The 13,589-nt window shown below is 36.2% G+C and overlaps 1 protein-coding gene across 1 annotated transcript in view; it reads right to left on the bottom strand.

The window, feature by feature from the left end:
• The window catches only part of LOC107705320 (putative solute carrier family 22 member 31), a 14,711-nt gene extending 1,122 nt beyond the window's left edge, over nucleotides 1-13,589 (bottom strand). The window contains exons 1-6 of the mRNA XM_016508576.1: nucleotides 13,056-13,589; nucleotides 10,533-10,636; nucleotides 10,028-10,182; nucleotides 8,462-8,630; nucleotides 7,950-8,095; nucleotides 3,133-3,244 (exon numbers count right to left, since the gene is read on the bottom strand). Coding sequence (XP_016364062.1) covers nucleotides 3,133-3,244; nucleotides 7,950-8,095; nucleotides 8,462-8,630; nucleotides 10,028-10,182; nucleotides 10,533-10,636; nucleotides 13,056-13,583 — 1,214 coding nt within the window. The 5' untranslated portion in view covers nucleotides 13,584-13,589. The remainder of the gene's footprint in view (nucleotides 1-3,132; nucleotides 3,245-7,949; nucleotides 8,096-8,461; nucleotides 8,631-10,027; nucleotides 10,183-10,532; nucleotides 10,637-13,055) is intronic.

Below are 13,589 nucleotides of genomic sequence, written 5' to 3'. Positions count from 1 at the left end.
ATCAACTGTGTTTACGTGAATACTCGTCAAAACGGACAATTCGACTTAATTTTGTGTGTAATTCTCCGGTCATGCGATGCGAGAGAGTACTCGCGCCGCTGTGAGATGTGCTTTCTGTGTGTGTATGCTTCAGTGTCTGTGCTCAGAAAACCGGACCGAATTGAGTTCTCTCTTGCATCGTCAGATTTATCCATATGTCTGCTCTTCTCTTACTCCCACATATTGACATTTTTGAACGTTTTATGCGACGTGCAGCAAGTAGGGTTGCCAACTTCAGAAATGGAAAATAAGGGACAATCGTGGTTTTTCATAGAAAAATAAGGGAAAGAATAAGGGATACACACACAGAGGTATATCTTTTAGAAAAACATTACAAATCTAAAAGATATACCTCTGTGTGTGTGTGTGTGTGTGTATATATATATATATATATATATATATATATATATATACACACACACGCGCAGGTATATCTTTTAGATTTGTAATGTTTTTTTAAATGGAGTCTCTTATGCTCATCAATGTTGTATTTATTTGATCAAAAATACAGAAAAAAAAACAGTAATATTGTTAAATATTATTTCAATTTCTAATATTGGTTTCCTATCTTAAAATATCATTTATTTCTGTGACGCAGCACTGAATTTTCAGCATCATTACTCCAGTCCTCTGTGTCACATGATCCTTTTATAAATCATTCTTATTCTAATTTATTATCAGTGTTGAAACTGTTGTGCTGCTTCATATTTTTTTGGAACCTGTGTTCCATAAATAAACTAAAAAGTTAAAAAGAACAGAATTTATTCAAAATAGAAATCTTTTCTAACAATATCACTTTTTATCCATTTAACACATCCTTGCTGAATAAAAGTATTCTAAAAGTTTCTTTAAACAAAAAGAAAAAAAGAAGAAGAAAAAAATTAATTTACTGACCCCAAACGAATAGGTTTTAACTGAAAGAAACTTGCACTGACTGATCTTAAAATATATCACTGCCTCTGTTTTGTCTCAAAATGCACACCGGTAATGTTTTTTCTAAGGCACGTTAATAAAAATTACTTAAATGTCCTAATTGAACTATTGCCTAGTTCTGGCTTAGTCTAAGCCCTGTCTGTGAAACCAGGCCTAAAAAAACCTTAATTATTCCAAACTTTTGACCAGCAGTGCAGGTTTTAAATTTTTTTCTTTAAAAAAATGCTAAAATAATCTACTCTCACTACTCTTTACTCTCTGTGTATTTGTTTTGTCCTATTTTTTAAATGTTATTTGCAACATTTATTTTTAATTTGGAGTTTACACACCAAAATCAGTTTTATAAAATGGATAATTCTGGTCCTTGATTATGATTGGCTGAGCTGCATTCGAAGCTGTTGTAAAATACTTCATATACATAGCCCATGACCTAATTACATTAGTACTACTGCACCACTGTCTGTGTTGCCGGTTTCAGTGGCTACCCAGTAAAGTCTGAGTTTAGTTTGAACAAACTTTTTTCAGGTTCAAGATGTTGGATCAGATTTATTTGGCAATATATGGTAACTTAACATGACCCAACTTAACCTAAAGTGATTATCTTATTCTGGGTAAGCAAACCAAAACTCAGTTATATACATTATGTTCTCCCATTGTGCAATACAAATATGTGCAATAACCTTATACTATTTATCACTTTACATCCTACATCCCTACAACTTTATTTTTTATTCTATTCATATGCTACAGTATTTTATCTATAGCACACCTGTACATATTTATCCTTTGTGTGTGTGTGCTTTATTTATATTTATACATATGTGTATTTTATTCACATCTTATTTTTATTATCTGTGTTGTTGTTGTTGTGTCTGTGTACTGGAAGCTTGTGACACTAAAACAAATTCCTTGTATGTGCAAACATACTTGGCAATAAAGCTCTTTCTGTCTTCTGATATGCGTGTGTGTAATATAGCCTACAGTAGGCCTACTACAGTATATATGAAAATGCATATTTTTCAATTAAAGAGAACTTATAGAATAAATATGGACTGCTTTGGGTGCTTGACACTTCATTGGTCATTTTGTGTTTTAAGAATGATATTCAAGGTTAAGAATACGCTGGAAGTTACTTAAAATGTAAATTGTTTTATCTAGGTGTATACATTAGAGAAATACGTCTTCCCTCAGGTAAAATGCACATTTTCTTGCGTGGCTGGATGTTGGAATCACATTGTTTGCATTCGCTCAAACTGATTTGCTGAAGTCGAAACGCGGTCTTAAAAAACCCAACTCCATTAGCGCGAGTCCCGCTGGCTCTGAAGCGGCAGAGGATTCCGCTTGGTCTTAAAGCCTCCCTGGAACGGCTATGTTCACAAATCAAACACTTGTCAAAAAAGAATGATTAATTCTCAATTTAGAGTTTGTTATTCGTATGGTCTAGGTGTTCATACGGCATATGCCTTAAATACGGGACAAACTGCGTTCCGTATAGCTTTCATACGGAACGCTTCTTTGATGCCTTAAATACGGGACGATTCCGTATTATACGGAACGGTTGGCAACCCTAGCAGCAAGTGCATTTTAGCTTATGTCCCGCCGGTTCATATGTACACATCTAACCTCCGAACCACACAGCAGATTTGTTTTGAATGAATCTCTTTCCAAATCGTCCCTCCCTAACATCTTAGTCTCGTTTTTATTCGTTGATAAAAATGTCAATAAATTTTCGTCATAGTTTTTGTCATTCAAAAAGAGTTTTAGTTCGTTATTGTCTCGTTGTCGTGAAAAAAAAAAATGTCTTTGACGAAAATTATTCGTCAACGAAATTAACACTGTTACAGTATAATTGAGAGATATACACACAAGCTTTAGACTATATAAAGCCTTTAAAATGGCTAAACTTGTTAACATGCTGCTAAACGTTTTCTTTTAAGCCCTTTTTGAACAAATGTAAATTATTCAACAAATAACTTCAATTGATTCTCTTGCATTAACCCCGAGTTGACAATGTTTATAGCGAGTGTTGTGAACCCAATCTTTGTTTGGTTTCGTGAACTCCAAACCTACTCTGAGACTCAAGAGTTCATTCAATTAGCTTTGTGTAACAGGCCACAGATGTATGTAGTAACCGTTTTATAGAGTGGAGATTGAGATTACCGGACAACAGTTGGCATGACTTCACTGCCAAAGAACACACTGAGCATGGCCAAAGCCTGAGACGAGAGGAGACCCACTACAGACAGAACCAGAACAAGCCCTCCATGCAGGTCTGAAAGAAGATGGTAGAGACAGAGTCAGCTGTCATTCAATAAAACAAAAACTAACCAAATATCATAGCACAGATTGAATCGCAACTCTGCATATGATCCGAAGGCTTTCAAAATTTTCACTCATTCTGGGATCGAAGCTTACATGCCATAGTGTCTCTGATTTTAAGACATAAAGGCAGTCTAGTTTCACTACCTAACTTTTGGAACAGCACTTGGTCATTGTGTCAAGAGTGAAGAGTTGGTCGATTTCTTAGAGGCTTTGCCAAGAACACCTGACCAGCACATTCAAAAAAAAATTCTCTAGGAGGGGCAGGCTTACTTCCTTCAGTTTAAACACCCTAAATGGGTCTATTTACTATCCATGATGGGCCTTGATTTGTTGTAATGCAATTCAGTCAGTGAGCTGGGATAGCACTGCATGAAAAAAAAAAAAAAATCACAAGGAACAACAGCAGTCTTATCATGGGACCAACGCTAACCTCATGTGCTAGATGCTTCCTTTCATTTGATTCTGTGAAAAGTATAATCACACCATGACAGTTCTACTGATTGATTAGACAGCATTCCATTAACTAAGCCATAAATATCTCTGACCATTTTTCAAATGCCTTGGGTCCTTTCAAATGCCTTGTCCACACACAACTTTGGGTTTGTTTCAGTTAATTTTTTAAGTCATTATTTTTAATACCGTTTTAATTCTAACATAACTCATTCGGCCAGACAAATACTTAAAGTGTGCATCTGTATATCGGAGTCTACTCTATGGGTCCGTCCCAATACCCACACTTGCAGTCTTGGCCACTTAAAAGAGCATGAACGTGACTGGAACTAAATGCACAAGACTGTCCCATGTCTGATAAATGCAAAAGCTCAGTGCCCTTAATGCACACTAAATCCACATTACGTCTAAAAGCTTCAGAGCAGTATTTGAGGCTAAGAGTATGCCATTATTCATCATATTCAGGAACATGTGTATTCACACCTGTCTTGTTTGGTTCGATTGAATCGAACTCAAGTTCGTTTTCCCCCTTGGTGCGGATCTTTTGAGCAGGTGTGAATACAGCAATCGCACTCGGGTGCGGACCAAACAACCGTACCGAGACTCAGCTGAAGAGGTGGTCTCTGTCCGCTTCCAAACGAACTCTGGTAAACCAATGAATGGATTATCGTAAGCACACGTGTGGTTTTGTTTACAGTTTCTGGTTCACTTGCAAAAAGGGCAGTGTGAAAGCGAACCGCACCAAACCAAAAAAAATCAACATTGTATTTGGACCGGACCAAAGCAAGTGAGCTAGCGGACTTTCCTGGTGTATCATCGGTATACTAGTATAATTATATTTTGTTTTCACATACATTTTTTATTTTATTAAGTTATAGTTATTTTGTTTAGCACAAGTTAAAATAAAAAAAATAAATTTTGCCTTTAGAACTCTCTGAAATAAAATACGTTTTTTAGGGGTTCAAGTGCGTAGTGCTCAAACCCTGTTGTAATTGTTAATTTTATTATTATTATTCCGCCCTAAAACTGATCGTGCAGACCAAAGCGTTAGGCCTAGAGACTTGAAACTTTGCCAGATTGTAAAGCTCAATTTGGGGAGAAGTTGACAGAGTATGGCACAGATCGGCAAAACGGTGGTGCTACACAAAAAAAAAAGTTCACATTTTTGGCCATAATTCATGAACTGTTTGGTGTAGACTCAAGACTCAAGTAGACTTTATATCATCGGAATCCTTGGCTCAATCCAAACAAAATGTCTATCTCCGATTTCATTTCCAGCATGCAACTATTTAGAATTCTGGTCAAAACCTACTTTTGCGAACTAGTGCTAATTTATTTTTTTTGCCTAGGCCACTAAGGGGTGCCAAAACGTTCAAAGGGGAAGAAGCCACTTTTACTAAAATGGCTATAACTCAAGAACAAATTGAGATATTTTCACCAAACGTGGTACACATATGTATAAGCTTAATCTAAAGTCACAGTAAAAACCGTGGTAATTGGCCACTAGATGACGCTATTAAATGTAAAAACATGAAAATGGCTCTAACTATGCAACTGTTAGTCTGGTCGACTTGAAAATTGATATGCAGTATCTTTGACAAAAGTGCCACAAGGGTCTTTTGAGGACATTCATGTACCTCGAAAAACATGGCCGCCATCGACCAATGAAATTTGAACACCTATTAGACAAGGTTAACGGAGGCCGATTGGAATGAAACTCGGTGGGCATGTTCGACTCATGGCCCTAAAAATGTGTAAGAATTTTGAAAGAAATCGGCCACTAGTTGGCACTATCGAGTTTAATGACTCTGAAATCAATATTCATATCATTTGATCTGTCCTAATGCTGAACAACTTTGCCTTAAGGAATCGTTCATTAAATATTCATGATTATGTGAAAAACCTACTTTTGTGAATTAGTCCTAGGTTTTTCACTCAAGGAAAAAAAAAAACACTGCAGTACAATTTTCTGAGAAATTTTCTGAAAATACTGACGTGCCATTTTCCACGATCTATGCATGTTTCATGAAGTTATGAATGAAACCGTAACTTATTTTTTTCTTAATTTAATGGTTTCATGTGTGTGATAACATCGTAAGTAATATATTTAGATCCAATGAACGAATTACGATGAGTTTGGGCTCCTTTTAATCGGGAGAATTTTCTGAAAATAATGACGTGCAACTTTCCATGATCTATGCATGTTTCGTGAAGTTACGAGCTAAAAGGCAACAAAGCATAGAGCTGTTTTTCTTTGCAGCGCGCCTGTCTGCTTTCATGTGTTACAGCTCTATGAATGAAATCTTTCCATCTGATCGACGGATTATGGTAAATTTGGGATCTTTTTAATCGGGAGAATTTTCCGAATATAATGCTGTGCGGTTTTTCAAGATCTATGCATGTTTGGTGAAATTACAAGCTAAAACGCCACAGGACTGCAACCTCTGATTTTTTTGCTAAGCTACATGACCTACAGTGATTCTTTTCTATGTGTTATAGCTTTATGAGAGATATCTTTAGATCTAAATGATGGATTATGGTGAGTTTGGGCTCTTTTTAATTTAATTCTGCAAATAATGACGTGTCGTTTTCTATGATATATGCATGTTTCATGAAGTTATGAGAGAAATCGCCACATGACAGCTACCTTAGATTTCTTTTGGCTAAACTACATGCTGCCTGTGCAATTTTATGAGTGTTATAAATTCTTGAGGAATATCTTTAGATATAAATGACGAATTATAGTGATTTTGGGCTCTTTTTAATCAGGAGAATCTGCTATAAATAATGGTGCCTTTTCCACAATCTGATCATGTTTTATGAAGTTACAAGTAAAACGGTGACATCAATATTTTATTTTCATATGGGTCTGGGGGTGACTTCTTGTACAAAAACTCACTCTAGTTTATTCAAAGCCCCAAACAATTATGCTTGTTTTATTCTACTTGATGAGACCTTTCAAATGACATATGACACATGACTATCCGAGCTGTATGATATTTTTGACATATTAGAGTACATGGCACAAAAAAACATATTTTGTAAATTATGATTTTTTTTTGTAATTTATCAGCAAATAACTCTGCACTACTTTGGAGTTAATCAAAGTGGCAACAAGCATTGAAAATCTCAGACTCTGAGCTTTCAAATGATATCCATTTTTTGTTGATCAAAAATAATACAGTTAAACAAGAAAGTAGCCTAAATAAGAAAGTTAAATACACCCTTGTCTACAGGATGCGAGCTGCGCGGGGCGGCGCGACCAAATACTATAAAACTCATTATAATCAGTGATGCTACACTGGATGCGGCGCGGCACGACATGACAAATCCCCGACAGTAAACTGCCTTGTTCTATTTATGAGGTACTGGCACAGAGTGACAGGCGGTGATGCGGTTGTCACGGCCACCGTCACAGTTGCCACCCATAGTGGATTGTTTGCTTCAGTTGCACTACCAAGAACTGAAATGCTCCAGGAAAACTCTTTTCATGCTGAGCTAATCAAAATGAGCACAGCTGATCACAGTTGAAAGTCAAATGGCTTTGTGTGCCATTGAGAAGGTGATTAGCTACACCTGATTGAGTTTACAAGTAATTTTAGGAGGGGGTGATTCTTTTTCCAACTCAGTGATTCTGTTTTTTTTTTGTTTTTTTTCTGACATGTTGGTGTTATATCTTTCACTTGGATGTTATACAACATTACTTGGAGTAAACACAGCTGGATAAAATAAAAACTGTGTCCGTCTTCATTTCAGGCTGTAAAGCAACAAAATATAATTATTTTAAAGGGGGGTGATTCTTTTCTATACCCACTGTAGGGACTAATGAACACACATTGAGAAATTTATTTAAGTGCAAAGAAAGTCAAAATGTGTAAATAAAGTTCTGTATAAACATTACTGTGTTGTAAGCGTGTCCCATCGGGTAATCAAAAGTTCTATACACACTTGCAGGCTTCAAGCCCACTTGGGCCAAATACAGGAATACAGGAAATAGTGTAGGTATTAGAACAGGCCAGCTGAATCTCGGGTTTATGTATATACAGTATACAAGAGAATATTTAAATTATATTTCTATTTAAAACCCACACAACATGAGATTATAAATTTGTTTTTTTAATTTTTTTTTGTAAATAATTAAAACTACTACTGATTGAAGCACTTTTTAGATCAGTAGCTGATGTTTGTAAGGTTGAGATTCTTACCTGACAGCAGTGTTTCGGCAGGGTAGAGCTCATCACTAACACACATGCCATTTCGTGCTGAAAAAGACTGGAGACACTTCTTTGCTTGAGAAATCTGAGATGTAGCTATGAGCCAACGAGGAGATTCTGGGAACACTGAAGCACAGCTGTTGGCACATTTGCAACACACACACACACACACACACGTTACATACAATCACATTATTAGAGGTGCTTGGTCTTAAAGTTGGTAATCTTATGAGCCTGAAGTAAATACTATAATGGCTGTTTGTGTGAAATAAATGATTAACAATACACTAAATGTTCTGTAAAGGCTTACTCATATTTACATCTTAGATGTCATGATTCATGAGGGAAGAGTAATTTTATCATAGGGTGCACCTTACCCTGAACTTAGCAGCTATCCAGCGAATCTAATCCAAATCTTGTAGTGAATTGGAACATGTGCAAAGGATTGTGGGTGACTGGAGGGCATGAAGGACACACTTGATGACAGCATTTATCTCACTCACCACCAATAAGAAAGTAATAGCAGCAGGGGCAGTGTGGCAACAGCCTGAAGTACAGGCCAATCACGACAAAGCACGGCAAGCCCTGGCAACAAAAGCTCTGCAAACACGGCAAAGAAGCCACTGACCATGGACACCATGAGTCTGTGAGGCGGGTCACACCATTCCAGTCCTGAACCATATATAAAAAAAAAAACAGGAATAATGAGACAAAATTGTGAAAGTTAATGTTTGAATTTCATTTCAATTAGGTTACAAGTTTTGAGAGGTATGTAAAGGGAAGTATTAAAAGATAATTATTGGCGAGAATGACCTTAACTCTGGAAAAAAGTCAGTCTCTTCCTACAAACTCCTACACTACAGGAAGTCCTTGTGTCCTCTATTCAGCTATTGTTCATAAAGTCTTGCAGCACAATATATCACTGAAACTACTCTTCACTCTTTCAAAATTGTCCATCTTGGTTCAGTTTCCATAAAATAAAATATTTTAAAACTAATTTAGGAAATACATTCTCACACACACACACACACACAGACACAGACACACACACAGACACACACACAGACACAATTTTACTGACGACTGCTTCTCTAATCTCTGGGAGTTCATTGTGTTAATAATTAATAATTGATGTTTATATTTTCTATCGAGCGTTCAAAATACGGAACTACGGCATGGGCGTATCGTTTCCGACACGTGCTGCACACGGTAGACCATAGGAGGGGTTCAGAGAGACTTAATAGAGCTTGGAATAGCCAGGACAATTTTTAATATAACTCCGACTGGATTCGTCTGAAAGAAGAAAGTCATATACACCTAGGATGCTTCGAGGGTGAGTAAAACACAGTCTAATTTTCATCTTTGGGTGAACTAACCCTTTAAATGCATATTTTGAGAAAACAAAAGGGATGTTTGACCTTGCATGCATGTAAACCTATTGTAGGAGACTCCCAAAACAATATTAGGAACCTTCAAAATAGCATAATAGGGGCACTTTAATATTTCTACTGTCTACATTTTAGAATAACAGTGTTCAAAGAGTATGCTGGAAACTTGTCGGCTGCTTTTCCTTCACTTTATATAGTTTAATAATGAAATTGGCATGTACAGACATTTTATATTTGGCTACTGTTATTTCAAAATGTTCAAGACATTAAGATACATAAATGCAGTCAAATGTATCCAAATGTGTGTTTGTAAATAATATACAAACATTTTTTTTTTAAATATGTTATGGAAATTAAACCCAGATGGTCATTTTCAATCAAATAAATGAGTATTCTGTGATCTATTGTGCTGCAATACTAACAATTGTACCAAGGTCTGAGGACTTTCTGCTGTGTTGGGATTGTAGGAAGACTCTGACCTTTTCTAACCTTAAGGTGGTTCAAAAACTTGTATAGGTTCTGGGTTCAATAACTTGTATAAAATACTTCTGTAATATTCCTTTAAAACCAAAACTCTTTTTAAAAACCAACCACTTGTGTACAGCAGACATCCTTTTGTGTCTTATCGCAATCTTATCAGTCGCATACTTAAAAAGAGGTCAAATGATGGAGAGTACTTGCGTGCAATATAAGATGACAAAAACACTCCAGCTAATGTTGAGCCTTGGCAGAGTCGAAGAAATGGGAATGCAGAAGGACTGTTAGAAAGACAAGCCATGATTCCCAGCAGACCAGAGAGAACCACTGACAGCAGCAGAGCACACCGACGACCCAACCTGAGACAACACACAAACGCACAGAACATCAGCATTTCTGACATGCTCAAGCAAGAGCAGTGCATAACATTTATCTGAAATGATCAAGACAACAATTTGGGAAAGTTCTGTTTGTCAAACGTTAGTGGAAAGTTGTAGTTATTCTGCTGGGACACCTGTGAACTTGAGAAGAACTGACTTCACTCATTTGCTAACAATAACCCTAAAGTAGTTTAAAAGTAAATTAATTGCAAAAACCTTCTGAAAGATCTAGCATCATTCATTTGTTTAATACTTTGCATTAGATTGCACATTTTAAGTACATTTTTATCACATTTAGAAATCTCACCAGTGAATTTAGGAAAACTCACCAGTCACACATAGTGCCAAGGAGTATATAGCCCAAGGTCCAGCCTGTCATAAAACAAATGTGTTGGAGTGGAATCTTCCAGTAGTTGGCACATACTAAGTCCCACTGTCAACATACAGAGGAAAGAGACACACTTTCAGTAAGACTGCCTTATAAAAATAACACAGGGGGGAACACTGCAAACTGGCATGGCCATGACTGTTTTTTCCCCCCCAGCAGGGTAGCATGGTAAAGATGTTTTTGGAAAATTGTAGCTGGTTGTTGCTAATTCAAGGTTGTTTTCCAGCCCAAGATACTCTACCAGGTCAAAGTCATCTATCAGGTCAATGCCACTAGTCTAGCATGGACCAGCTAATGACTATAAACAACCAGCACTAAAAAAAAACTAAAAAGCATGTAAAACCAGCTTTAAGATGTTTGAGTTGGATATTACAGTAGGGTAATATTCAGTACACAGACTAAAAATATGTTTCAATCTTTCAAAGTGCACACCATCAGGTATCACTATGCTGCTGATGTTAATCAAATGTATTTGAAAACTGAAATCAATTTTCTTGCTAACACAGAACACCCATGAAATCTGAGGAAGTCTGATTATGTGCAAACGCGGTTTTCTTTCCTATTAAATAATCAACTTCTATTATTACATTACAGCTAATGTGAAGCCATGCTACTCTAGTTTTACAACCTTCCTCTGCCTTGTTCTGCTTTCAGATGGATCTTCCTAAAAACAAATCCATACAGATTTCACGACAGATTTTTTTTTTTTTCTCCATCATGGAAAAGGAAACATATTGCTAGTCAAGGCCACATGAAAAGCTCCAGCTATGAACCTCCTGTGGAACAGGAACCCAACAAGGACTAATTCCCAGCTGTTCCCTGTGCTGATGGGATGGGGTGTTTCAGCATTTTCTAATTCTTGTATAAATATTATATTATAATAAGTATTGCTTTTTATTTCTCCTCTTTCCTATTACTTGTTTCGCTTCTGTTTCAGTTTTTATAACCATTTCTTACTATGTGTAAGTAAGTTGTTGTTTTTTAGCATGTGTGTTTAGCAGTGTTATTTTTTAGGATTACTTATAAACTACTGTCATTTGATTTGTATTATTTGTATTTGTTATTTATTTAAATATATGTATATATATATATATATAAATAAATATGTGGGGCTGGGTTTTTCACATGACACATAAACGATGATATATTTCAAAGAGTCAATTCTGCTGTTTTCCACATGCACCGCCATCTCTGGCAGTTCATTATAATGTGTTATAATAAACATATCCTATCACACAGTATTCAAATCCGGAACAAATGGACTTTTTTCGAGATTAATGCAGATATTTGTGTGTGTATGCGGCAGTTCTGAAATACTGATCTAATGTTATACACAATTGTTATGCTTACATTTAAACCTTAATTTTTAATTTATTTTAATTATTGTGAAGTGAGATAACTGTGTATAACATTAAATAAATATACATATATAATAAAACTTAAATTAATTTTTTCGCTGTAACTAGGCTACAATGACTTTTTAAAGTCGTTCTAAAATAGGAACCAAGCGCAATTCTCTATTAGTCGTAGTCCTATAGATTCAGTTTTCTACTTATTCTGTAGCTTATTTTGAATAAAAAAAACATCTGTGTGGAGTTTGTATGTTCTCGCTGTGTTGATGCTGTTTTTTTGTTCAATTATTGCGAAGTGAAAGGAATGAATAAATGTGTATAGGTAGTATTTATAAAGTTTTAGCTTTTAGTTTTGGATCTGTTTTTAGTTGTTTTAATGCTACAAATTATTGCTTCTGTTGTCCTCATTTGTAAGTCGCTTTGGATAAAAGCGTCTGATAAATGACTAAATAAATAAATAACCTCACTGTAATGTAATCTTAATCACAATATTTTTAACATATGGTTAGTGGTCAAAGCAAACTTAGATGGATCAGCCTGACTAGTAGTTGGCTCATTTGAACGTACATTAAATATCATAATTATTTACACTTAGAACGGTTGTGGAATGACACTTTACTTACCAAAATTGGAACACTATTGCTTTTATATACAGCTATTCATAAACACTGTAAGCTAACCCACACCCCTAACAGAAAACTTTCTGTATTTTTACAACAACAACAATAATAATAATAAAATAAATACAAAATATAAAAATGTGACTTATTTTTATACTGTTTTTTACAAACGAAGACGTCCCCTGCTCACTTCTGGGGACAAATGTGCCCCCAAAATAGTATATTAATCTTTTATCAGCTCTATCACAAAACTACCACCTGTCACTTTTGCGTACTTCCCTAAAATTAAAACCCTATAAATTAATAACCACACCAATTAAAGCATAAAATGTGCAAATATCGTATAACGAAGAAAATTAACATTGGTAAAAGAAGACCAGATAAGTAATACAACACTCGACTATTTGAAACAAAAGCTCAACTCAAAGCGATCTCAGACAAGTCGTGTCATATTTGAGTGAAATGCTTGCATTGCTGTGTTTGCATACTAACCTCGGTCACTAAATTGTTCTGGAGACCCGCGGGTTTGCCGTACTCCCATCCTCTAGTGCACGGCACCACGTCTCTCGGCACGTTCTCCGTGTAGCTGCTCATATTCAGCGGGTACTTGTACAGTTCGCAGTGACTGAACCCAGACCCCTTCAGCCATGGGGTGGTGAGATTGAGGGACGCTTGCCTGGAGAGGTTTCCGAGAAGAGAAGACGGTGGTAGTAACGCCAGATCAGGGTTGCAGTGGTAAGACTCGGGAATGAGCGTGAAGAAAACATCGCTTAAGAGATTCAACGAAACCGCAAAGTTTGGAAACCAGCTGAAAAGCGTTATGATCCTGTTGTATCGCCCATATCCACCAATTTGAGGGTATATTTTACTTTCAAACTCCATAACTAGAGTCCTTGTCGAAGGAAACAGCTGTTTCTCACAGACATTGCTCCCTGTAGTGCTGCTGGGAAATGAACAGAAGGAGGGCTGTCCACGCATGCACGGACTGATAGTCAAGTAGCACAGGGAAGTTCGATTCATTTTAGC

Source organism: Sinocyclocheilus rhinocerous, unplaced genomic scaffold (assembly GCF_001515625.1).
Source record: "Sinocyclocheilus rhinocerous isolate Xijiao unplaced genomic scaffold, SAMN03320098_v1.1 scaffold1465, whole genome shotgun sequence".
NCBI lineage: Eukaryota > Metazoa > Chordata > Actinopteri > Cypriniformes > Cyprinidae > Sinocyclocheilus > Sinocyclocheilus rhinocerous.
This window is presented reverse-complemented; position numbering and strand designations above follow the sequence as displayed.